General features: G+C 36.8%; 1 protein-coding gene across 1 annotated transcript in view; it reads left to right on the top strand.

Annotated features, from left to right (window-relative positions):
• LRPPRC (leucine rich pentatricopeptide repeat containing) overlaps nucleotides 1-27,676 on the top strand; it is a 108,925-nt gene that overhangs the window by 33,463 nt on the left and 47,786 nt on the right. The window contains exons 14-23 of the mRNA XM_077749196.1: nucleotides 841-907; nucleotides 11,980-12,007; nucleotides 15,556-15,613; nucleotides 16,706-16,812; nucleotides 17,030-17,107; nucleotides 17,449-17,493; nucleotides 17,844-17,957; nucleotides 18,985-19,115; nucleotides 19,823-19,908; nucleotides 21,338-21,545. Of these exons, the coding sequence (XP_077605322.1) occupies nucleotides 841-907; nucleotides 11,980-12,007; nucleotides 15,556-15,613; nucleotides 16,706-16,812; nucleotides 17,030-17,107; nucleotides 17,449-17,493; nucleotides 17,844-17,957; nucleotides 18,985-19,115; nucleotides 19,823-19,908; nucleotides 21,338-21,545 (922 nt within the window). The remainder of the gene's footprint in view (nucleotides 1-840; nucleotides 908-11,979; nucleotides 12,008-15,555; nucleotides 15,614-16,705; nucleotides 16,813-17,029; nucleotides 17,108-17,448; nucleotides 17,494-17,843; nucleotides 17,958-18,984; nucleotides 19,116-19,822; nucleotides 19,909-21,337; nucleotides 21,546-27,676) is intronic.

Below are 27,676 nucleotides of genomic sequence, written 5' to 3'. Positions count from 1 at the left end.
ACAAAATGAATAATAGAGCAAACACATATTTAGAACAGTGGGAGGTGAATATAAATCAGTTACACAACAGAGGGGAAGTCTTAGGACTTTAGGTTGTCACCTTTATATGAGTGAGGTTATTGGGCATAATGGAAAATGAAACAATGAAGTGTGAATGGTTTGAGAGAACCCACTGCTACTTCGAGAAAAAAACTTTCCGCCTTTAATTTTTTTTTAATGTTTAATTTTGAGAGAGAGAGAGAGAGAGAGAGAGAGAGAGAGAGAGAGAGAGAATGAGTGGGGGAGGGGCAGAGAGTGAGGGAGACACAACCTGAAGCAGCCTCCAGGCTCCAGGTTCCAGGCTCTGAGCTGTCGGCACAGCCTGAAATGGGGCTCAAACCCACGAACCATGAGCATGACCTGGACCGAAGTCATACTTCACCTAAGCTCCCCAGTACTTTTCTCCTTTAAAGGACAGAAGTCCTGTAGGGTAGTTACAGTTTCTTCCTTCACAGGGCCACATTGTCTAGTAATATACAGTTTTGGCATGTGTACCAGACTGACTCTTAGTGTGCTTGTGGATTACTGATTACCATTTATACCACAGAATATTTATAAATTCGTTCATTGTATATCTTCATGAAAATGAAAGAAAAATGTTTTTAAAGGGTGGCTTATGTTGCAGATCTATATTACTGCGTTGTCTAATTAATTTTGTAGCAGAAAATTTCCATTTTAAAAACAAAATTTCCAAAATGAAAATGGAAAGGTATTGCTATAAATGTGTTTCCAAAGAAGGTGATAATTTTTAAGTTTTTTGGGTTTGGTCTGGGATTTAATGCTGATCACTTTCTTTTGCAGTGGAATCAAATACATTGCCTTTCTCGTTTACTTCTTTGAGAGGCAGCCTAATTCTAGGCTTTAGGAGGTAAGATGATTACCTTATATAATGTTCTATGCCTGGTTTCTCCTGTCTTTTTGGCCCGCTGTGTAAGGAAACCTACAGATAATTCTGGTCTCCGAAATCTTACCATTTACTAGGTACCTGAAATAACCTTGCCTGTTTTTTTCTTCCTATTAAGTAGTTGATTTGAGTGTAGCCAGTCTTTTATATCATCTTTTCCAAGATTTGGTAAAAGTCTTGTTTCAAAGAAGAAAGCACTGTTTGAAAATGGCAAGTTGGAGTTACAGAGTTGTACATATGTTTGAATGGTACTTTGAATATTTAATTACAAGGTGATTTTAGTCAGGATAATACCACTGTCTTCCTCTGTGTGCTCAGGGGATGTCAGTGACCTTTTTCCGTCTCAGTGTTGTTATTTTCAAAATACTCAAATGTAATGAGTTGAAAGAATAGTAAAGGAAACACCCACATAACTTTTATGTAAAGTCACCATTTTTGTTAGTTTGCTATATTTGCTTTCTCAAACACTTTTCTCTGATATATATACACACAAGCACATAAGTATATATGCTTTTGTCTTTTTTGCTGGATCACCTGAAGCTGTAGACATCATGATACTGGATCCTTCAACTCTCCTCTCTTTAAGAATAAGGCAATCATCGTGGGGCACCTGGGTGGCTCAGTTGATTAAGCGTCTGACTGGTGGCTCAGGTCATGATCTTGCAGTTCGTGGGTTCAAGCCCCACTTTGGGCTCTGTACTGACAGCTCAGAGCCTGGAGCCTGCTTCAGATTCTGTGTCTCCCTCTCTCTGCCTCTCTGCCTCTCTGCTGCTTGTCCTTTGTCTCTCTGTCTCTGTCTCTTTGTCTCTCTCTCTCAAAAATAAACGTTGAAAAAATTAAAAAGAATAAGGTCGTCATCTACATAATTATAATACTGATATCACTCCTAAAATTTAATAATATCATCTAATATGCACAGTTCATGTTTAGATTGCCCCTAGTTATAAAAATTTCTTTTGTAGCTGTTTCACTTTTTGATTGAGGATTCGATAAGTGCATGCATTGCATTGGTTGCTGCCTCTTTTTATTCTCTTAATCCAGAACAATTCCCCAACCTTTTTTTGTCTTCACGTTATTAATATTTTATCTTACTTTATCTGTAGAGTGTCCCTCCCACATTTTGTATTAGTTTAATTTCTTTCTCATAAGCGACTCAGATTGAATATTTGATGGTATTTCTTACTGCAACAAGAGATAGAATAGTGGTGGCATCAGCTAAGTTTGATCACGTGGTTATGATGGTGGCCCCCTTGTCTTTCTTGCAAAGGAACCTCACTCCCTTTGTGATTAGCGATTAGTCTGTGGGATGATGCTTTGAGACAGCGGTCTGTCCTGTTTTGCAGAACCTTTCAGTCAGTGTTTTCAGCAGTCATTGGTAATCCTTGTTGAATCAGTTGTTCACAGTGGTAGTTACAAAAGGACAAGTTTCTAATTTTGTTCTTTCTGTATTAATGTTAATGACTTTTTTTTTAAACTTTTTTGTTTGTTTTATTTATTGCTAGGAGAGAGAGAGAGAGACAGCGTGAGCAGGGGAGGGTCAGAGAGAGAGGGAGTCACAGACTGAAACAGGCCCCAGGCTCTGAGCTGGCAGTCAGCACAGAGCCCGATGCGGGGCCTGAACCCACGAACCGCGAGATCATGACCTAAGCGAAAGTCGGATGCTTAATGTTAATGACTTCTGATACTAATCTCAGTAATTTTTAGCTTGTTCCTCAGTGGAAACACTAGGATTTTTTGTAGACCTGTCCAGAACCTTCTTCACAGGCCAGGAGAGGTAGAGCAGGTGGGTGGGTTTCTGTTTTGCTACCCTTCCTTTAGCTAGTGTGTCTCTGCTCTTTTCAGTCATAGTTTTGAGTTAGGTTAAAAAACAAACAAACCAAGGGCTGTGCATTTAAAAGTAAAGCTTGAACATATAAAATACATAATTAAGTGGATAAAAATGCTAGTAGAGCCAGAGTTTTAAAAAAGAACCCATAAAAATAAGTAAGAACCAGGGTACCTGGGTGATTCAGTTGGTTAAGTGTCTGACTCTTGATTGTGGCTCAGGTCACCATCTTACAGTTTTGTGAGTTTGAGCCCCTTATCTTGGGATTCTTCCTCTCTCTCTTCCCCTCCTTTGCTTGTGCTCTCTCTGTCTCTGTCAAAATAAATAAGTAAACTTTAAAAAAAAATTTATAATGTTTTATTTATTTCTGAGAGAGAGAGAGAGCGTGTGAGCAGGGGAGGGTCAGAGAAAGAGGGAGATACAGAATCCAAAACAGGCTGAAGGCTCTGAGCTGTCAGCACAGGGCCTGACGTGGAGCTTGGACCCACAAACCGTGAGATCATGACCTGACAAAGTTGGATGCTTAACTGACTGAGCCACCCAGACGCCCCAATAAGTAAACTTAAAAAATAAGAACCCATAATGCATTATGAAGTGAAATAGTAACATTGTCATTCGGTTGTCCTTGAAAAAGTTTGTTGTGTAAACTTCCAGGTGTATGTATTTCTGTCTTTAACTTGACTGACGTTATGTTTATGTGGTCCATTTGAATGGCAGTTGTTACATTTCGTGTGCCCTAGTCTTCTTAAACGAGGTACTCAGACTATAAAGGTAGTCCAATGTGATAGAGGAAAACCAATGTATAACCGGTGTATACCTAGGTCAGTCGTTGGGCTGGTAGTGCCTCAGGGATTGAAGGATGCAGAGCTGCTTGCCTCTACACTTTGTTGTGTTCTCTCTTTCTGCTTTTTAATAAATGTTTATTTATTTATTGGGGAGGGGTTGTGTGCAGAGAGAGAGGGAGAGAGAATCCCAAGCAGGCTCCACACGGACAGCGTGGCTGAGTCTCATAACCTTGAGATCATGACTTGAGCCGCTATCAAGAGTTGGATGCTTAACTGACTGAGCCACCCAGGCGCCTCTGTTTCTGCTTTTTAATTTTGTGTTATCATCTTTGCTGTTAAGAGTTTTTGCTTTGCTCTTGACATCTTTCAGTGTATTTAACCTATGCACACTTCAATAATTTGCTGTTTTTGATTTATTGTGGGCTGAGGCATTATGTAAACTAAGTTGTTGTAATTTGGAAAAATAGTTCTAAATAAGGGCACATGTATGTATATTTTTGTTACTGTTTTATGACAGATTTTGTGGCAGCTGTTTGGATTATGAGAACATCAGCTTTGTGTTTGGTTTATTGCACCATCTCCAGTGCCTAGATTTATACCTGGCACATGATTGACTTAATTAGAGACCTTATTGTCTGCCTCTGTGTTTAGGCATTCCCTTTAATTCAGCAAGTACTTATGGTGGGGATTGGAGATGCTGGTTGGGATCACACTGAAATATGGTAAATAACATATGGGAACTTGTCCTTTATTTTGAAGAATGTAGACTAATTTGTGCAGTGTGGAGGCTTGACTGAGGCAGAGATACATTTAGAATGTATTTTAATCTTAGATATATTTTTGATTTCTAGAAATTCATTTTTTTTTTCAAAATATATCTTCCATATCTCCTTGACATGCCTATGCTTTTTTCTTCTGTCTCATGACTAAATGGAGTGTTGTTGATAGGTGTTTTGATGTTTTTGTCTATTAATTCTTTTTCGTTTGTATCATTTCTGGTCTGTTGGTTAATTATTTTTTTCAGTATATGGCATACATTTCTGCTTCTTTGTAATTTCTGATTGGATGCCAGTTGTGGATTTTATTCTGTTGAATGTGGATTTTTTTTGTATTCCTTTAAATGTTTTTGAGCTTTTGTTCTAATGTTTTGAGTTAAGTTATTGGAACAGTTTTCTTAGTGCTTGCTTTTCTGCTTTATTAGGCAGGACTAGATCAGCCTTCAGTTTAGGATTATTCCCACTAAATTAATCCAGTTCCATTATTGGGGCAGTATCCTCATGGGTATTTGGGCTGCTAGCCCATGTTTTGTTGTTGTTGTTGTTGTTTTAAGTAATCTCTACACCCAGTGTGGGCCTTGAACCCACAACCCCAAGATCGAGAGTCATCTGCTCTACCGACTCAGCCAGCCAGGCACCCCTAGCCCATGTATTTTTGAGATCACTGGGAATGTGAGCTATTCCAACCCCTATGTGGGTTTTGGGAATTGTCTTTTTCAGTCTCTGGAAAGGTCTTGGGTAGTTCCCCAGGCTTCAGCTTGTTGCCTCACTTGTAGGTGATCGTAAGGACTCAGCTAAAGACTGAGGACAGGACTGCAGATCTCCAGAGCTCTCGGTCAGGGTCTCTTCTCTCTGGTAGTCTACACTGCAACAAGGTGTAACTAGTCCCTCCAGGAAAGTATTTTAAATCTGCAAGTTCTAACCCTGTATTATGTTGGTGAGTTTTTCTTCCTGTAGATACAGAAAAGTTTCAGGCTGTGGTAATCTGGCATTATTCATAAGAATACGTGCATATTTTTAAGAATTTGTGACCAGGTGATTTCTTTTCCTCTCTCCCACCACAGAAACTATTAAAAATTCAGAATGTAATCAATGTTGTTACGGTCCAGTATCTTAGACTTAACGTAGCTCTCTGTTATATTTGATGCTGAATCAAAGAGTAGGTATATTTTAAAATCCGTTTGCAGGACATTTAACACAGCTATTAAAACAGTCACCTCGCCCATGCTTCTCCTGGGGTGTGCTGTGCTTAGCAAGTTTAGGACTGGCCAAATGAGAAGACAGCTGAATGCTCATCGGCATTCCCGGTGGAGTCCAGATGAACTCTGCACCTGCCAGGAGGATGAACACTGAAGAGATTTACTTAGTGACTCCTTACCAGAAGCAAGGACTGTGAAGTCTTATTCAATGTCATTCGAAATGTAAGACGTTCTAGAGCATTAAATGAGATACCACAGTCACTTTAACTACTAATCATAAGGGAAACTTGAATATGCATTTCGATATTGGAATGCAGTTTTGGAATAGTTCTCGACCCGTAGTATAAACTGCTTTCTGAAAAAAAATTTTTAAAAAATTTAAAAAAAGCTGTCTTCTAGTAGTAGGCCCAACCTCTTTGAGGAAGTAGTTCCGAGCAGGTGTTCTGCAAGCTGTTGGCCGAGATTAATTTTTTATGCTATCCCACAATGTTTTTGAAATACGAATACTATTTTCTTCATGTCTTCTGAGAGTAGTCTTTGGTGAGCTAGCATTTCTGTAAGTTGGTATGGGGGCTCCTGGGTAGCTTATTAGGTTAAGCATCTGACTCTTGATTTCAGCTCAGGTCATGTTCCCAGGGTCATGGGATTGAGCCAGATGTCAGGCTCTGTGCTGCTGAGCATTGAGCCTACTTGAGATTCTCTCTCCCTCTGCCTCTCTCCCTTGCTCTCACTCTCTCTTTAAAAGAAAAAAAATATATGCCTTCCTATACTTTTCCAATTTATAAATTGTTAACATTTGTTGGCAAAATCACTTGTAGAAAACTGTTTAAATCCAGTACTGCTTAGGTAGGGTGAGATTATTCAAGATTATTAAGGAATTCTTCACTCTAAACTTTTTTTTTTAATAAGGCTATTTTTATGACTATATTAAGGGCATTTTAGATCTGACTGATAAAGTTAGTAAATTCTTATGTCAGACTCAAAGCAGGCTGATATTAAGTATGAGTAAGACTTTCTTTCCTCCTAAGAGTAGTACTAGCTGAAGCAAGTTCAAATAAGAAAGAGGGCAGTATACATAGTATATATTACTGAAAACTACCACCAGAAATATTGGCTGACTTCTAAGAGACAAAATGTCACTGAAGCTAATTCAGAACTAGCTTGGGATATACCATATCAAAAAGATAAATGTTTCAGAATTGGCATGCCAGTATTTTTTAAGTCCTTTTTTTGCCACAGAAACAGAGTTCTGTGATAGAAGCAGGGATTTTCTGACCCGATGGCAATAGTCTAAGCTTGGCAAGTGGGAGTTTGTCTATTCCACTGAAGTGGTGCTCCTTTCCATGTTAAAAAAAAAAAAAAAAAATGACATTAGCCCTATTGAATTCACCAAAATAAATGCCAGATTGTAAGGTCCTCTTTTCAGTCAGCCAGTGAGGCTCCCTCTCAGGACGTCTTTCTATGAACAGGGTAGTACTTCATGAACTACAGTTTAAGTGCGATAATAGGTGATTCAGAGATGAACAGGAAACTTCATGTCACCAAGTTGTTCCTAGTTGGGACACCAGAAAATAAGAAAGTGACTGCAAACTGGTCTTGATCATTACGAATGTGTAGAGGAGAAGGTACTGTGTCTTCTACTACGGTTAAGGGAGGGGTGGGTCTGGGCTAAGATGTGCAGAAAAGGTGCTGAGTTAAAGGATGGGTAAGAATTTGTCTAAGGTGAAGGAAGTGCATTCTAGACAGAAGCATCGAGCCTGACAGAACAGTGCATTTGGGGACCTGAAAGTAGCTTGATAGAATGATGGCCCCAAAATTGTGAAATAATAGCAAGAAATAAAGCCAAAGTGGTAGCCTGGGGCCTTTCATCAGTGATCTCGTTCTAAGTTATGAGGTTCAGACTTTGAGTTGTGGCTTTGAGCCACTGAAAGATTTATGTAATGAAGGTAAGGCTGGCCGTGGATATTCAAAGAGGAGAGAAAAAGGGTGCAGGTAAGGTAGGTGATCCGCAGTTTGTGGGGTCCTTTGAGTTGCCTTTTCAGGTGCCTGTGGAACTTCGGGTGACGATACTTAGTAGTCTTTTATTAAAAAAATTTTTTAGAGAGGGAGAGCATGGGGAGGGTCAGAAAGGGAGAGAGAGAAAGAGAATTCTCAAGCAGGCTCTACATTTAGTCTGGAGCTTGATGCGGGGCTCCATCTCATGACTCTGAGATCATGACCTGAGCTGGAATCAAGAGTCAGATCCTTAACCAACTGAGCCACTTAGGCACCCCAGCCTTTTTTTTTCTTAAGTAATCTCTGTGCCCAACATGGGGCTCGAACTCATGACCCTGACGTCGACAGTCGCATGCTCTGTGGACTGAGCCAGCCTTTCTCAGACTTTCTTTTTCTGCTATACTTAGTCTGTTTCATCTTCTGTGAAACAAAGACTTTTAAAACCTACATGCAGGAGGGGCGCCTGGGTGGCTTAGTCGGTTAAGCGTCCGACTTTCGCTTAGGTCATGATCTCGTGGTTCGTGGGTTCGAGCCCCACGTCGGGCTCTCTGCTGACTGCCAGCTCCGAGCCTGGAGCCTGTTTCAGTCTGTGACTCCCTCTCTCTCTGACCCTCCCCTGCTCACGCTGTCGCTCTCTCTTCTCTCCTAGAAATAAATAAAACATTAAAAAAATAAAAATAAAAAATAAATAAAGCCTACATGCAGGATTGTCTTAAAAATTAAAATATATTAGGCACCTGGAACCCAGTACAGAGGATTACTTTAAGGAGCAGATGAGGAGGGACTGAGAAGCATCAGTGGGAGACTGGCAGAGAATGATCAACAACACAAAGCTCAAAACTTAGTCAAGGGGATGGAAAAGCATTAGGTGAAATTTGACTTGAGATTAGTGGTTATTTTAGCAAGTGTACTTTCACTGGGGGATTGAGGCCAAGGGCCAGATAGCAGTGGATCACGGGGTAAACATGCAGTGAAGAAGTGTTGCCTATTCTTGACAAAAGCTTAGTTTTAAAATATTCTGTAATTTTTTTTTTTTCCCAACTTCTGCCATCACTCATTCAAGGTAGTGCTTTTTGTCATTGTCCATTGTTTTAGATATAGGTACAGTTTTGAAAGTCTGTTTCCATGCCTTCCCTGACTTCATGTCAGGTTTGAGGGCAGTTTAATATCTTAATATTTCTTATTTTATTCAAGCTGGTGTTTGATGAGAAATAATGATTAAGTAGCTTTTCTTAAAAAAGGAAGCCCAGCTTATTAATGTTGAGCATTGGAATAGAGAGATGCAGCATTTAGACCAGAGATGATGTTTGCCTTTTACTATGAGTTTTCAGACATTCGCAGAAGTAGAACTCCCCAAGTAGCCATCGGCAAGCAGTAAAGATTTGGGCCATCTTGTTTCATTTGTCCCTTCTCCCCCCACCCCCTCTTCCCTCCATGGACTGTTTAAACTACAGACAGCTTGTCATTCTACCTATAAATACTTCAGTATATACCTCAGAACTTATTTTAAATACAATAACATGATCACTGTAGTATTATCACACCTGACAAAATTAGCAGCACTTGAAAAGATAGATTCATCAGCTTCCCAAAAGGGTCCATGATACCAAAAAAGTGACAAAACCACTGTAAGTCTTGCCACTTAATGTTGTGTGCTTTTGGGGCTTGCCTGCAGGCCTTCCCTGCTCCTTAGTACCCACACCCCTTGGATGTGGTAGGCGCCCATAGGTTAAGATTCCTTGGAATTCAACCAAAGCTCTTTCTAGCCTGGTCAAAAAAAGATGCCTTATTTTTTTTTTTTTTTTAATATCATATAGACTTTTACTGTATCTTACATTCACTGTGCAGCATTTTATCCTCATATCTTGAGTCTCACCCTTCTTTCAGTTAACTATTTGGAAAAAAAGGTGTCAGGTGGTCCAAGGAGGCTGCGCTGTAACCAGTGGATGGGCTACAGCCCTGAGCTATGATTTTTAGGTCAGTTTATCATTTCTTCTGTTAACTGATTTCTCAAAGAATTTTTCCCAAATGAAAATAAACACTATACTAAAGACAGAGCTTCATACACATTTTTTTCCCCCACCTATAGATAAGAATCCATCTTTTTTCCCAAAAATTTCTTAATGTGCATCAGCGGGAGGGATGATTTCATCATGCATGGACATGTTTGTAGTTTTTATTCATTTATTTAAAAGATTTTTTTTAATGTTTACTCAGTTTTGACATTGTGAGTGAGTGGGGGAGGGGCAGAGAGAGGAGGGGAAACAGAATCCAAAGCAGACTCCAGGCTCAGAGGTGTCAGCCCAGAGCCTGATGCCAGGCTTGAACTCATGAACTGTGAGATCATGACCTGAGCTGAAGTCAGACGCTCAACCAACTGAGCCACTCAGACGCCCCTGTAGTTTTTATTTTGAAGTAATTATGGAATCATAGGAAGTTGCAAAGATAGGACACAGAAGGCCCGTGTGCTCTCCACCTATTTTCCCCCGCTGGTTGCATCTTACATAACTATAGTATATTATCAGAACACATTGGCATAACGTGTGTGTATGGTTCTGACATGTTGCATCGCGTGTGTAGCTCTGTGTACCCGTCACTGCAGTGGACTGAGAACTACTCCGTCACCACTTGTCCCTCCTGGCACCACCCCTGTAGTCCTCCCCCTGCCTCCCAGCCCATCCCTAACCTGTGGCAACCTCTGCTTTGTTTTCGGTTTATAGAATTTTGTTATTTTGCAAAGATAATCTGAATGGACACACAAAGTAAATTATGTTTTGAGACTGGCCTTTTTTACTCTGCATAATGCCCCTGAAATCCCTCCAAGTTTTTAGTGTGTTGGTAGTGTTGGTAGTACATTTTGAAAAAAGTAATTTTTAAGATTTTTTTATTTTTTAAATATTTATTTATTTTGAGAGAGAGAGAGAGAGAGCGAGCGAGCAGGAGAGGGTCAGAGACAGAGGAAGACAGAGAATCCCAAGCAGGCTTTGCACTGTAAGCCAGAGCCTGATGGGGGACTCGAACTCATGAACTGAGACATCACGACCTGAGCTGAAATCAAAAGTCACCAACTAAGCAACCCCGGAGCCCTTTAAGATTTTATTTTTAAGTAATCTATATCTAGATCCAGCGTGGGGCTCAAACTTACAACCCCGAGATCAAGAGTTGTGTGCTCTACCGACTGAGCCACCCAGCCACCCCCATTCTGAATATATTTTTAAATAAAAATAAGTGCCTTGTTAACTCACTATACCAAAATTCAGTCCACTCAAAGCTGCCTACCCTCAAGTTTAAAAAGGTATAGGTTTAAAAAGGCTTAGAGATTTTGTGGTTATCAGTGTTATTTTTAAATAATTTGTATACCGTAGAAGGAGCTTGAGCTTAGAAGAGTTGCATAGTCTACTGACTGAACCAGCTCGGGGCCCCGCTACAGAACATGGATATTCTTTTTTTTTTTTTAATTTTTTTATAGTTTATTTATGTTTGAGACAGAGAGATACAGAGCATGAGCAAGGGAGGGTCAGAGAGGGAGGGAGACACAGAATCTGATGCAGGCTCCAGGCTCTGAGCTGTCAGCACAGAGCCTGACGCGGGGCTCAAACCGTGAGATATGACCTGAGCCGAAGCCAGACGCTCAACCGACTGAGCCACCCAGGCGCCCCCAGAACATGGATATTCTTACACAACCACCGCACACCTAACAAATTCAGAAAATTTAACATTGATGGAATATTTTTGTCTATCATGGCTCTTGTTATTCTAGTATTATTTGTTTGTTTGTTTATTGTATTTCCCCCCTCCTTTCACGAAGCTCTTTCAGGGGTGGATGTTGTCTTTTTGTCTTTAATTTCCTCTAATCTGGAACACTTCTCCAACTTTTGTCTCTTAGGACATTAGCAGTTTTGGGAAATACAGGCCAGTTACTTTATACAATGTTCCTTACGATGGTTCCCCGTGATTAATTTAGGTTTTACATTCCTGTCTGGAATACCACTGGCGTGCTACTCTGCCTTCAGGGAGTTAAATCTAAAAATCACACAATGTCGGGGCGCCTGGGTGNGTCCCTCAGCATCTCATTAGGCTAATTTTAATCACCTAGTGAAGATGTTGAATGTCTCCATTATATGGTTTCTATCTTTACTGTTATAAGTAATAAGCAGTCTGTGGGCAGATGCTTCGAGAGTATGCAAATATCCTGCTCTTGCAAACTTGGATGCAAAGATTTAGGGATGATCCTTAATGATTCTTATTCAAACTAATTGTTATTTTGATAATCCAAATGAGTTAGCCTTTCTAAATTATCTTGTCCTGAAAATTCAACTTAACTTTGGAAAAATTTATTTACCTTTTTTATGGCTTTTATCTGTATGCATTGCATATAATAATTGCTAGTGTGCTTTAACTTAAAATGTTTTTTAAGCCTCTGGATGTATTTTTAATCCTTTGCTGCCCTCTGCAGGTCTGTGGATATTAATCTTTGGAGCAAGGTAAGTACTCCTAATAATGCAATTCATAAGGTGATATCTAAAAAGCTTTTAACAGCAAAAGTTATAATAGCTTCACATATTTACGATATATTATTATAAATTAATGAATTCTAGGGTCTTGAAATTGGTAGTTTTTAAAACTGTCTTCCTAGAGCTTGAAATTGATTATTGAAGCGATCCTTGACTTCGTCCTAAAGTCTTCGTAAGGTTTTCAACTTTTCCAAAGGTCAGCTATTAACACTCTTGCAGTGACATTTGGTATACAGATTTAATAATTAGTTTTTAAATTACATAGACATATGTACATTTGTGTCTCTGTATATGAATGATGTATAGATCAATTTTAATTGCTAGTTTTTTAAAAAGTTAACTGCCTTTATGCAGGAAGTACAGTTATCCTTGTGCTGAATTGCGAGAAGCATTTGTAGCTACATAAAATCAGAATGTACATCATTAACTGGAATTTCCAATTTAAATATTTTTGAAAGTCTAAATTTCCTTTAATTCTGTTTTAAGTATTTATACAATCAGTTGTAATTTATGATTGGCATCTATATATTTAGAAAGTATTTTTTGACTAGAAAGATTTTTTTGGTGGTTTATTCATGAAATGTGTTTTTGTTCAAAATACAGTGTCAGACGTGGCTAATGTCTGTTGTCTGTCTATAAATTACAATTTCTGGTAAAATATATTGACTGTCCTCTATAGATGTCTGTGTTAGTGAAAAAACAGTTTGTAGGTGAGAATTGTTTGATTTTACTTTGTTTTTAAGTAGTTTCTACATTAACCATCCTTCGAATTGCAGCACGATTTATATGGTGGAGTAAAGTGGGATGTGGCCAATTTTGCCTAATTTTCTATATTAGTAAATAAACAGTAGTAGAAGTAACTGCATTTTGAGTTGTCAACACTTGTAATATGTGCCAGGCAGTATTTTAAGAGCAAATAAGTTCATTCACAGAATACCGATAAAGTAGTTCAGAATTCCTAACTCTGTCTTCAGCCCAAGGATGTAGAGTCAAATACTGTGTCCAAAAGTTAGGTCAGTACGAACGGTTTTGTAACCACATATTCATCATGAAGTACATCTTTGGGTTTGCCTGCAGAACTAATGTTGAAGAATAAGGGTTGTGTATGTCTTTGTACATTCAGCTGATAGGAGTCCTTGAAAACAAACATATCAGAGCTCTTGACCCCTTTGGTTTTAATGCCATTGAAATGACTGGGAAAATGTCATTTAAAAAAAAAAAAAAAAAAAAAAAAAAAAAAAAAAAAANTGTTGAATGTCTCCATTATATGGTTTCTATCTTTACTGTTATAAGTAATAAGCAGTCTGTGGGCAGATGCTTCGAGAGTATGCAAATATCCTGCTCTTGCAAACTTGGATGCAAAGATTTAGGGATGATCCTTAATGATTCTTATTCAAACTAATTGTTATTTTGATAATCCAAATGAGTTAGCCTTTCTAAATTATCTTGTCCTGAAAATTCAACTTAACTTTGGAAAAATTTATTTACCTTTTTTATGGCTTTTATCTGTATGCATTGCATATAATAATTGCTAGTGTGCTTTAACTTAAAATGTTTTTTAAGCCTCTGGATGTATTTTTAATCCTTTGCTGCCCTCTGCAGGTCTGTGGATATTAATCTTTGGAGCAAGGTAAGTACTCCTAATAATGCAATTCATAAGGTGATATCTAAAAAGCTTTTAACAGCAAAAGTTATAATAGCTTCACATATTTACGATATATTATTATAAATTAATGAATTCTAGGGTCTTGAAATTGGTAGTTTTTAAAACTGTCTTCCTAGAGCTTGAAATTGATTATTGAAGCGATCCTTGACTTCGTCCTAAAGTCTTCGTAAGGTTTTCAACTTTTCCAAAGGTCAGCTATTAACACTCTTGCAGTGACATTTGGTATACAGATTTAATAATTAGTTTTTAAATTACATAGACATATGTACATTTGTGTCTCTGTATATGAATGATGTATAGATCAATTTTAATTGCTAGTTTTTTAAAAAGTTAACTGCCTTTATGCAGGAAGTACAGTTATCCTTGTGCTGAATTGCGAGAAGCATTTGTAGCTACATAAAATCAGAATGTACATCATTAACTGGAATTTCCAATTTAAATATTTTTGAAAGTCTAAATTTCCTTTAATTCTGTTTTAAGTATTTATACAATCAGTTGTAATTTATGATTGGCATCTATATATTTAGAAAGTATTTTTTGACTAGAAAGATTTTTTTGGTGGTTTATTCATGAAATGTGTTTTTGTTCAAAATACAGTGTCAGACGTGGCTAATGTCTGTTGTCTGTCTATAAATTACAATTTATGGTAAAATATATTGACTGTCCTCTATAGATGTCTGTGTTAGTGAAAAAACAGTTTGTAGGTGAGAATTGTTTGATTTTACTTTGTTTTTAAGTAGTTTCTACATTAACCATCCTTCGAATTGCAGCACGATTTATATGGTGGAGTAAAGTGGGATGTGGCCAATTTTGCCTAATTTTCTATATTAGTAAATAAACAGTAGTAGAAGTAACTGCATTTTGAGTTGTCAACACTTGTAATATGTGCCAGGCAGTATTTTAAGAGCAAATAAGTTCATTCACAGAATACCGATAAAGTAGTTCAGAATTCCTAACTCTGTCTTCAGCCCAAGGATGTAGAGTCAAATACTGTGTCCAAAAGTTAGGTCAGTACGAACGGTTTTGTAACCACATATTCATCATGAAGTACATCTTTGGGTTTGCCTGCAGAACTAATGTTGAAGAATAAGGGTTGTGTATGTCTTTGTACATTCAGCTGATAGGAGTCCTTGAAAACAAACATATCAGAGCTCTTGACCCCTTTGGTTTTAATGCCATTGAAATGACTGGGAAAATGTCATTTAAAAAAAAAAAAAAAAAAAAAAAAAAACACTAAAAAAACCCTCAGCCATTTAGGGGGTCCAGGATATTTTACTTTATTACTTCCGTAATACTTCTTTTAAAAGGAGGAAACTGGTCCAGTGTCAACAAGACCAAAAAGAACATGATGAGAAATAGTATTGNTTAAAAAAAAAAAAAAAAAAAAAAAAAAACACTAAAAAAACCCTCAGCCATTTAGGGGGTCCAGGATATTTTACTTTATTACTTCCGTAATACTTCTTTTAAAAGGAGGAAACTGGTCCAGTGTCAACAAGACCAAAAAGAACATGATGAGAAATAGTATTGGTTGGTAATTCCTATAAGCTGTTTCCTGTTTATAACAATTTATTGAAAACAATATATAAACAAATCGGTTTAGAGGGTTTCTTAGTGACATTTCATGAAACGTTGTAGTTTTCCTTCAATGTGGATTTGTTTTGTTTTTCTTTTTAAAGATCTATTATTTAAAAACGAAACAATCTCCTTGGCAGGTGGGGTAGTGTTGAATTACTGTGATATAGAATAATACCTTACTGGGAAGAGGTTTTATTATTTCAAGAATTCAATTTCAGATTGTATTTGTTCTTGTTTGCTTCTCTTGCTGCAACGCGCGCATTTTCTGTCTTACCAGATAACAGAACTGTTGTACAAGGATGGACGTTATTGCCAGGAGCCTCCAGGACCAACGGGTAGCGTTTCAATTTTGATGATTGTAACTTAGCCACAAATCCATTCTTCTGTGTAATGATGGGCTAGAAGGATTACAGCAGTAAACATTTCCTTTTTGAAAGTGAAATTTGAAAACATTTGGTTATAAATCTTTATATTGATAACCACAACATTTTGAGCTCTATGAGGTGTTTGGTTTTATCATCATAATTTTTTTTAAAGACAGAGTTGGAGGCTTTTTTCTTTTTCGACATTGAGGAAATGCTTCTTAACAGCACTTACCAAATAAGCTTACAAACCAGTATTCTTAGTGCTTGTTATTTTAATATTTTGGAGGTGTAGTTAATTTTAAATTTGTAAAATAGTTAAAGATTTCTTTAGACTTATTCCTATTTAAATATAATTTATTATCCAAAATACCTTATTTTGACATTTAATGATTTTTTTTTGTTGTTTTCCATATAATGAAGCCTAGAATATACGGTTTTCTTTAAGAAAGTACCCTTCTTGAAAGTTCAGATTTTCTATCCTAGATATTAACATATGGCCCTATACATTTTATGCTTGAACGCATAGGAAAATTACTGTTGTTACAAAACATCTTTGTTAATCTTGGTTTTTCATTGGCTAATAGGCAGCTCTCCACAGGATTACTGTATCTGCTTATTAAAATTATTTAACTTTCTGTACTCAACATTTAACAGCCGTTTGTAATTTTACGTGTTCCCTAAATATTGCCCACAAAAAAATTAGTACAGTAATGTGTACAAGGCATTTATTTATTCTTACTACTCGTGATTTGGACAGGAAAGGGGTAAGGCCTTGGGCAGGACCACTTCTGTCACAGAGTGGTGGAAAAAAATAGATTGAAGTAAGATTCAGTACTGAAAAGCTGTCACTCGGTCTGAAAATAATTAATATTCCTTTCACTCACCAGTTAGATATGTGCTCCCAAACCACATAATCTCTATGCCTCAGTGATCATTGTTGCCATTTCAGAGCCTCTCATCAGGGTGACATCTCACACCAAAATGATTTCTTATAAATTAATCTTGATAACATGACAGTCTCAGTAATTTTAGTGGAATGCTTTCTCTTGTTTTTTTCCACAGAAGCTGTTGGCTATTTTCTTTATAACTTGATTGACAGCATGAGTGACTCAGAGGTACAGGCCAAGGAGGAGCGTTTGAGACAATACTTCCATCAGCTGAAGGAGATGGTACCATTTCATTTTTTGCTATATAATGCCTGTCCTGCCTGACATGTATCTATTAGATTTGAAATTGCTGCTTTTAAGTACAACCAGACCACTTCTCAATGACATACACGAGTTGGGGACTTAAATTATGTCTGAGATAATTTCTGTTAGACAAATTTCAGTTTGGTTGTCTAAAACTCAGGGTGTTTTTTTTTTTTCCTCCTCTCCCTTTGCACAGAATGTAAAAATTCCTGAAAATATCTACAGAGGCATTCGTAATCTACTGGATAGCTACCATGTTCCTGAATTGATTAAGGTGTGTGCGAAATAGTAAACTTTTTAAAAATGCTTAATTTATATATAAAAGCATGTTAAAATTTTATTTAAGCATGATGCTCTTGGACAAAAACGGTTACTTATAAGGCAACCATTAAAGTAAGGCTTTTCATCGATGGTTGGTAAATATTGTTTATAGATCTTGAAGAATGTGTTTAAAGCATTAAATACGATGGTTGATGAAGTATGAATAGAATTTCTGGAACATTTTGAAAAGATGAAAAATAGTAAAATGAGCTGAAACTTCTAAAATCTGCTTGTGACATTCGCTGATACACTTTTCCATGTGTTTTCTAATTCTGATTTAAATCTCAATTTTAGGATGTTAATGTCTTGGTTGAAAGAGAGAAGATAGACTCTCGAAAAGTAAGTAGGTTTTTGGAGTAGATTCTATGACCACCACATTTAATGAGAATTCTAGATTGTATGCTTATAAAAACAATGGTTCCTAACATTTTTGTCATCAGTATATATCTAAGAAGTTGGTAAGCAGCTATTCCCCATCTCAAAAAAATCAGCATATCTAAGAAATTTGCATATATACTTCAGGAACTTCAAAAACCCCTGGGGTCCATCCACATCCGGACCCCCAGATTAATATCTGTGATAGCACTTATGATATCTAGGAAAGGTCAGTTTAAAGGAAAGAGTAACAAGGGGTACATTGTCTTTTTGTCGTAAATTTCTTTCCTTCTCTTTTCTTTCCATTCCTATAGACTATGCAGCTTACATCATCTGTTTTGGAGTCTACACTTGAAAAATTAAAAGCTGAAAATCAACCTATAGGAGACGTCCTAAAACAACTCATACTAGTGCTTTGTTCAGAAGAGGTAACATTTGTTTAAGTATTTCAAATATGCTATTAAGGTAAAAAAAAAAAAAATTCTTTGTAGATAAAAGTCAGCAAAGCCAAATATACTATTTATGATTTTCACGATTGATTATTATACGTCATGTGTGAAGAGTGCAATTAAATGAAAGGTTAACTAATTTCAGCTACACCTTGAATGGCATGTTTTCTGGTTGCTGTAGTTTGTTTATGATAATCTGCAAAGTGAATGATAGTAACAGCCGTGATAGGTTTATCATACATGCCAAATGTCCTTTCAAGCCATGGCTCCGGTCTCTCATATCTAGATTGTCAAGCAACTGATACATGCGGTAGTCATTTGCAAGTCAAATATTACTAGGTTGTTAATGCAGGGATTGAAATTCCATTTTCCTGCTGGAAAAAAGCTCTTTCTGAGATAAAGGGTCTGTTGCATTTTTCCAGCAGGCGTCCAGCTGTACTTTGTGTTCGTTTTAGTGTGTGTCTGCAATTTGTGGTATATCACTCGACTCTTTCAGTTTCTAGTTCAATACGATTTGGTGGTGTGCCTGTGTTTTTAGGGGAAAAAAGCATAACTGAGTTTAAGATTATAATAACATGGTACTGTTGGATTGTAAAATATTTCTTAACTTGGATAGTAAAGTAGACTGTGAAGGGCTTTGGAATGATATACATTTCTGTGTGTGGAAATTGGACTGTGAGTAGGGACTGACTTGGTACATATTTAATTTGGACATCTTACAGTACAGCACCCACAGAGCTAAAACATCAGATTTGGCATAGCGGCTCGTTTTGCGTCAACATATAACAAATCTGTTAACCCCTACATATGCATCTTGGCTGCTCTTTGAAAGGTGAATAAAAACACCAAGGAGCAAGGTGAAATTAATAACCCTGAATCCATTCATTTTTAAGGTGCCATTAACTTTCTCTACACTCCTGAGTATTAAACCTAGAGATTTTACATTTTTACTTTTGTATCATTTTATATCATCTTCCTTCTTTTTTCCTTCTGTCCTTTATTTTAGAACATGCAAAAAGCTCTTGAATTGAAAGCAAAGTATGAATCGGACATGGTTGTTGGTGGCTATGCAGCTTTAATAAATTTGTGCTGTCGACATGACAATGCAGAAGATGCATTGAACCTGAAACAAGAATTGTGAGTACCCTGGCCTAGAACAGATCATCAGTCAGTCTTTCATGGATCGTATAAATTGAATATTTGCTCTTATAGAATGTAATTTTCAAAACCTCTTTTTTGTCAGTGGTTTCTGAAATTTCATAATATGACTCCCTTTGATTCATTATGGCTTGTTTTCAGCAAGGAATCTTTGTTTAAGTACAATAAGACATGCTATTCCTGAAAGCCAAGGGTTTTTCCTCCTTGATTATTCTACAGCTGCATATCACAGCAGGGGTGAGGGTAACTGTTTTATAAGGCTTAACATTCCCCCTTCTCTTCTGTAGGGTGGACAGCATTCTGTCCGTTTTTCAGGTATCTTTGGTTTCCCGTCCCAATAGATTTTTAAATTAAAGATGATGTCTTTTTGAGTGTTTCAGTGTTTGTGGCAAAGTTAGAATCACCTGAAGTGCCACGAAGCAAAGAATTCCTTCATTTGTAACATTTGCAGATGGGATGAGGAAATACACATGTGGTGTTAGGTTTTTAGTGCTTTTGTCACTTTGAATATAAATTACTTGTGAATTTGAATGTGGCTTCAAAAATAAACCTTCACGGAAATGTAGAGGCCTACACTGTTCACAGTTCAGAACAACTGAGGAGTTTTTGAAATGTGATAAAATGGATATTGCAGTTCTTTGCACAGTCAACTTTTAACATAACATAAATGTGCCTTTAATTCTCAGTGACCGTTTAGACCCCTCTGCTGTCCTTGACACCAGCAAGTATGTAGGCCTTGTGAAAGTATTGGGAAAACATGGCAAGCTCCAAGGTAAGCCTCGGCACATAAAGGAAATAGGTGATGCAAGTATCTTGCCACTGGAATAACATGTGAATTGATATTAATGGTATATCATGTCCTGCAAAGTGCTTGAACACTTTGCATACAAATTTGCATGTGAATCCATCCAGAGCTGCGTGGACAGTGTAGGCCATTAGTTTTAATGGATTGGCAAGCTTGTCATTTACATTTGCACAGCTCAGTGCTTTTTGCATTTCTACAGCTAGTTTTTATTAGCATTGCTGTTTGGATTGAGTTTGAAGATCATGACTTACGGCACAATTTACTTCTATGCCTGCACTAATGGCTTTGTTTTTGCTTGAGAATGTCTGAAGGCTGAACGTAAAACCTATAAACATAACCTTTATTTAAGAATATGAATTTTGTAGCAGTCTTTGTCTTAACTTTTAATAACATTAACAGAAAATGGATACACTGTAATAAGTTTTCATTTAAAAGTTTGCAGGGAAAGCCTTGCTGATTATATAACTGATAGGCATACTCTAATTTTCTAGTTGTTGAGATAATACTGAGCCTAATTACTTACACTTGATCATATATTCTTACTGTTTGCTTGTTTCTTAAATTTCTCATTCGGCTTTATTTTGAAACTTCCTTCTTTTAGCCTTCCTCTCCTTTTTATTTCTAGAGAAGATATGTTTTTTTAAAATTTTATAGTGAAAACTGTGTGGAGGAAATATTTGATTTGAACATTGAATTTGGATTTGGGGAGGGGGATGTCCTTCTGACACAGAAAACTCTTTATAAGGATTAGCCTGCTTTTTAAAAATCACTTTTTGTAAAGCGGTCAAAACATTTTGCCTGGGCAATAATTAAGAACAACATTATAAAAATGCACTTATTCCATATCCTAAAATGTTTGTTTCTGCCTTTCTAATGAAGCTTAATGAATCTAATGTATTAACATGCAGTCTTTTGGAAAGCTTTCATTGGCTCTGCTTGGCTAATTAGTATCGACATAGCAAACAGGCCCTATCGGTATCAGACCATTAGTCTGGCTGTATATACAGTGTAAACACATCTTTATTATCTGGCCTCCTGACAAGCCATCTGCTGAAGAAACAATGATGTGATTTAGCAGATGTTAGCTCTGAACGATAAAAGCCTCCATTTAGGAGGATCTTACAGCTATAGGGCAGACCGTACAGGGTTACGTGGTGCAGAGTGGGCACACAGTCCCTATCTATAATTTGTAGTCAAAGTTGCAGGGAAATGATAAAACCATGCTATTGTGGATTTATAATTGTAGTCTCGTTTAGAAATGCAAGTAGTAATTAACTTGAAATCGGCATTATACACTAGAATTTACATTCCTGCTGGGCTTGAAATGCTGTTTTAATAGCAGTTTGTTTTCCCTACATGAAATTACCTAAGGGTCTTTTGTGTTACTTCATTGTAGATGCTATTAACATTCTAAAGGAGATGAAAGAGAAGGATGTTCTTATCAAAGATGCAACAGTCTTGTCCTTTTTCCACATCCTGAATGGCGCAGCTTTAAGAGGTGAAACCGAAACAGTAAAACAGTTGCACGAAGCCATCATGACTCTAGGGTTAATGAAACCATCCACTGCCTTAAGTTCCCCACTGGTCACTCTGTATCTGGAAAAGTAAGTTAATTGAATTGTGAATTTTAAATGTTGGGATTCAAATAATGAGTCTCATCGTTTGGGGATTATGCTTTGTAAATAGTCTGTGGCGCTGTGGAACCGTGAGATGGTATATTCCGCAAATAAGAGGACAATTCTGAGCTGGGTGACCTTTAAAATGACCAGCAGCCCCGGGGCCCTATGGCTTACTTCTCAATGGATTGGCCTGTGCTGAAGTTTTTTGTGGGCCATGTGATGATACTGCATGAAAATGAATCTAATTTTTTCCAGTGATGAGCCTTAGAGGTGTTAATTATTAATATAAGAAGGAAGGATTCTCTGGGGCTTGTGATTCTCCATCACGACTGTTATTTGAGTGATAATGTAGCAGCGTCCCTCTGGTTCTCCTTTTCTCCACATAGTAGTTAATTTTAGTAGCATGTGCCGGTACGGTTCTTCTTGCTTTGATAAACGCTGTAGAAGATGTCTCTGCCTTGGGGGAGAAAGATGAATTTTGTTGATAGGGTGAGGTTTACTTAGTTTGAAAATTTTTACATCGGATATCATTTGCTACGCTTTAATATGCACAACTTAAGGTATTATTTGCAATACACATGATAAAAATCAACCCTGCTCTCTCATAATGAGTAAGACTACTACACACCCTTTATTGTATCTTTTCCTTTTGCATTTGTTTTCGCTTTTTTGCCTTTGTAAAAACTTTCTTAGATCTTTCCTCTTTATCATCTTTTTCATGTTTTTTTTTTAAATGTTTTTGGTTTTTTTAAATTTTTTTTAATGTTTTTTATTTATTTCTAGGAGAGAGAGAGACAGCGTGAGCAGGGGAGGGTCACAGAGAGAGGGAGTCACAGACTGAAACAGGCTCCAGGCTCTGAGCTGGCAGTCAGCACAGAGCCCGACGCGAGGCTCGAACCCACGAACTGCGAGATCATGACCTAACCAAAAGTCGGACGCTTAACCGACTAAGCCACCCAGGCGCCCATCTTTTTCATGGTTTAATGCAGTTTTTAATTTGCCTATTTTGTGATTGGGATTTTCCGATTTTCTCATTTTAATTCCATTATAGTTAACATAAAGGTATATTAGTTTCAGGTGTACAATACAGTGATTCAGCAGTTTCTTATATCGGTCACTGCTCATCAAGAAAAGTGTATGGGGGCGGCGCCTGGGTGGCTCGGTTGGTTAAGCGTCTGACTTCGGCTCAGGTCAAGATCTCACGGTTTCTGGGTTCGAGCCCCGCATTGGGCTCTGTGCTGACAGCTAGCTCAGAGTCTTGAGCCTGTGTGTGTGTCTGTCTCTCTCTCTGACCCTCCGCTGCTCACACTGCCTCTCTCTCTCAGAAATAAATAACATTAAGAAACAAAAAGTGTATGGGAGTTTTCTGATTTTAGTATAGATGTTGCCCTGTCAATGCCAGGAAAAATAAAAGATCCATCTTAATGGTTCTCATATTCTTCCCAAATTTCTGGTAATTTTCCTTTATTGATTAGAGGGTATAATTCAATTGAATTTAATGGATGGTTTACTATTGAATTTGATTTTTTTTTTTAAAGATTTATTTAAGTAATCTCTACACCCAGTGTGGGGCTCGAACTCATGATCCCAAGATCAGGAAGCACATGCTCTTCCCACTGAGCCAGCCAGGTGCCCCTGAATTTAAAATGGGGAATACAAATCATCTTGGCCCCATGTTAGGAAATGTAGGTGTATGTATATTTATATACACACAGATACATACATACATACATACATAGCATATATATGTTTCATGAAATAATTTGTCATCCAGTCAAGATACAGGTTATCAAGCTAGATGATTGGCTGTATCTTAACCTCTACAATCTCAGCATTACATCCTTTTAAAGAAATAGTGATTCAAACAATTACTGTGTTACCGAGTTCTCATGTTCACAGCCAACTTTATATCGAAATCCTATAATTAATATGCTTCCTACTAGAATTTTTTGATTGTTTGAGAGACCCATCTCTGCAAATTGCATGTGAAGCTCTGCTTAGGGAGTTGAAAGAAATGGGCCCAGTGCCCAGAAGAATTAGGCCCTCCTCCACTACTGGGCAAAAATAAAATAATTAACAATGAACACGAGGCCATGGTGGAAAAGTATCTTACAAATAGAAATACTTTGGAGACAGAGAAGACATGAAAGTTTTCTGAAAGAGTTCTGCAGATGGGACTCATGAACCAAAGAGAGCTTACCCACAGGAAAACGGAAGTAGCATGGGATCTCCATGTTAACCTGGAGTGTGTTTGTGCTCCTTGCTTCTGATTATAGAGGATAGTCAGAGATTTGTAGATCTCAGGAAAATTTGGATGTCCCTCTTAATTGGGCTAGAGAACTCTAAATACTATTTTTTGCCTTTATTTTTAGTATTTTTATTTGTATTTCATGTGTTCATATAGTAATATATATTTATATAATAAATATGTAATATGTAAATAATACATCTATATGTAAATATAAAGTATATTTAGTGTATTAGTATATATTATATGTATTTAGTATAAATTTGCTTTTATGATTTCTTATTACTTTCAGATACACAGAGAGATTATTACCCACTATTTTGATTTGTGTGGTTTTTGTTTTTGTTTTTGTGTTTTGCTATCTTTGCAGAGGCAGTCTCCATGACAGATCTTTCAGTGTATCATCATAAAAAGGTTTTGTTGACTGTTTCAGATAAGTCATGAGAGTAGTCAGGAGAAGATAAAGGAGATTTCATGTTCATAAAATTGCAGGAAACAATAGTTAACACCTCTATTCAGGGATAGGTCAGAGGAAAAAATTGTCTTTGAAACTTTTTTTCAATTGTGTTTTCTGTAACCGGTGGAACATAACTAATTAATTCAGAATCATGACAAGAGCAGTACAAGGATTAACTACACGAGCTGCCTAAAATGTCCACATGTATTTGATTTGATTAGATTTGTTTAATCTTCAATAATATCATGTAATTGACCTCAGCAGGTGTCAGCTCATCTAGAGAATAAGGCTTATTTATTCAGACTTGAGATAAAATTATGAAACACGTTTCACAACGTCATATAAGATCTTCATCTTTTCATTCAAAGACCAGCATGATTTTGGAGTGCCACTGCAAAGACTCTAAAGAGACTATCACTTCTATATTGTAATTCTGGAACAAATCTGTGAGATTGGGTTTTTTTGGAAGATGATCTTTCAGATTCAGTAAGATCTTAATTTTGAAACTGACTTTTCCAGCATTAGATAAAACACAGGAGGAAGTAATCCTGTGTCAATTTGTTACTTGGAAAATGCATAACAAGGTTTATGGGTGTTGGGAAACAGTACACTTTGTTTTCATTTATTTGCAAAGAGAAATACAAAGTAATAACAGGTTTGGAAAATTGTAAAGAAGTTGGTTAACTAATCTGTTTTTGTATTATCAAAATGATAATACATTGAATGGGAAAATAGGCAGAGTTGAACAAAACCTTTATGTATTTCATTTACATTAGGATTATTTTATAAGCCACGTGTCTACATGTAGTCCAGATGAATGTCATTTTAAACAATTTTTGGGTAACAACTTAAAAAGTTTTGTCTTTTCATTGAAATCGTGCCCGATTCTGGAAGATGGTCTGGCTCCTCCTTATTAAGGAAGAAAGAAATGCTTTAAGATAGGTTAAAAGAGCTTTTGATTAGTCTTTATGCCATGGTAAAGGAAATGAAATTAATAAAATCTGGGACATTAGGTTTAAAAGCATAGAAATTTGTATGATGTAGTTTCAGATTCACTTGTCTTACAGCTTATCCATTTTGGTTTCATTGCATATGAAAAAAATATCTGAAGCTGTTTAACTGGATTATTTAGTGCAAATGATCAAAGAAGCTTTAATTTCTGCTTTCCATTAAGGACTTTTCTGTGCTGATTGTGCTATAATCTGTATATGCCCACATGCATTTCATTTAAGTGAATCATGGACTTTGTATATTTAATCTTTCCAGAACTCTTGCTAAGTTAATCTTGAGTTCTTCATAAAGGTCACAATTTCTGTAAGATGAACCTATAATAATAAAAGTTTGAAAACTCATTGGTGCACTTTAGAATGTTATGTAAATGGGAAATACACTTTTTAAAATGCTGGTTATTCTGTCATATTCGCTCCCCTTTAATTTTAGCATCTTCATTTGTACTGGATACTTTTATTATTTATGGGAATGCTTGCCTTCTAGAGGAAAACTCTGTATGTGCTGAAAGGAAACTAAGGAGTTTGGCTCTTTTACTCCATTATTGCAATTAAGAATTTAGCATCATCAGTGCCAAAGGACAAAAGTGGTTCATTTGCCCTAGGGGGACAGGACAGTGATAAGATGATTTTTCGTCAAGGATCATTGGGTCGTAATTAAGTTACATTCATGGCTATTGCTTTTTGAAGGATGATTGGTAAATGACAGGCTTCATGTGCTTCGTACGGACAGTGTTCAGTAAGGTTTTTTCTGCCTCTGTCAGAAAATCCTGTTGAGCCTGATAATGTAAACGTGGCATTTTATTCTGAACAAAAGAGCAGGGAAATGAGCTATCTTGTCTAATCATTCAGTTGTTTAACACCGACTTCCAGTTTAGACTCAATTGGCTGGAAAGCTCTTGACATGTGAAGTTAGTGCTGTTCGGAACGCATGTTTGAGTAAATTTTAAAGTAAGTGACAGCTAAATTGTACCTAGGGAAATTACAAAGCCTTCAACACAGTTAATTTTTTGGGGAGGATTAGTTGTAATTGCAACACCAGTCTCCTTGAAGATTCCTCATTTATAGATGATGAACAGAAAAAAAACATTGAGCTCTTTCAAAGGCTGGGTCGCTTAACAGAATAATTTTTACGAGGACGATGGTTTCTCTTGAATTGATTTCTTTCCACACTGAACAACGCTTCAGGTTTATGGAATAGTTTGTTTTTAGAGTGTTGAAGTGGTTTTTTTTTCTTTTTTTAAACTTTTTTCTCCCCCAGAGTCCCCTTTTCTCTAGTGATTTCCGATTTTGAGAGCTTTTCAGTCAGTAAGCCCTTTAGGTAAATTGCCACTTCACGAACACTTTATGCATAATGTCAAAGCACTTTATTCCAATTAAAAATCAATATTTGTCCCTTTTTTGTTGTTTAAATTAAGTGTACTCTCTGGGTTGGAAAGTTATTTATGCTAAGTAAGGAGATTAAGTTTGAGGGTACTGATAGGTGAATAGATCATTGTTACTATTCTAGCAACACGAGATTGTAGGAGATGCATTTGTGATTTTTACAGTAATGTATAGTGAGGAATTTGACTTAAGAGTGCCTTATTTCCTAGTATCTTTGGGAAGGTATTTTTGTGATCGGTGGATGCCTCATATGAATGTATGTCCAGTGGGTGTTCATCTGTCAGTGACATTATAACATACTTTAATTCCATAATAATGACTGAAACAAAAGGTGACAACAGATTTGCTCTCTGAGCTTCCAGGTTGCCATTTTGGATATTTCTCCATGTAATAATGGAAAATTACAGTTTGTAGTAGTTTTATGTTTGGTTGTCTTCATTTAAAAAGTAAATTAGAGGGGCGCCTCCTGGGTGGCTCAGTCGGTTAAGCGTACGACTTCGGCTCAGGTCATGATCTCATGGTTCATGAGTTCGAGCCCCGCATCAGGCTCTGTGCTGACAGCTAGCTCAGCGCCTGGAGCCTGTCTTTGGATTCTGTGTCTCCCTCTCTCTCTGACCCTCCCCTGCTCACGCTGTCTCTATCTCTCTGCCAAAAATAAATAAAACATTTTTTGAAAAAAGTAAATTAGAGGTTCTAGAGTGAATTCTAATATGGGCTGGGTCCATTCACATTGATAAATAAAACTCTCTTTTAAATGTTCAAATTACTTAGTGGACTCAGCCTATCTTAGATACTTGTTCTTAAAATGTAGAATTATAGAATATTTCTTTCCTCTCTTCTGCCTTATTTCATAAACTCACAGAATTTGGTAAACCTTATAATTTGTATCAATGAAAAAAAGTTTTTAAATGATTGCTTATTGATAGTATTCATTAATGAAAATTGCTTTATGTACTTCATTGAAATATTTTGGGGGAGAGTCTAGTCATTGAAAAAAGTCATAGCTACGGTGTTTTTT

Source organism: Crocuta crocuta, unplaced genomic scaffold (genome assembly GCF_008692635.1).
Source record: "Crocuta crocuta isolate KB4526 unplaced genomic scaffold, BGI_CrCroc_1.0 scaffold118, whole genome shotgun sequence".
NCBI classification, from domain to species: domain Eukaryota; kingdom Metazoa; phylum Chordata; class Mammalia; order Carnivora; family Hyaenidae; genus Crocuta; species Crocuta crocuta.
This window is presented reverse-complemented; position numbering and strand designations above follow the sequence as displayed.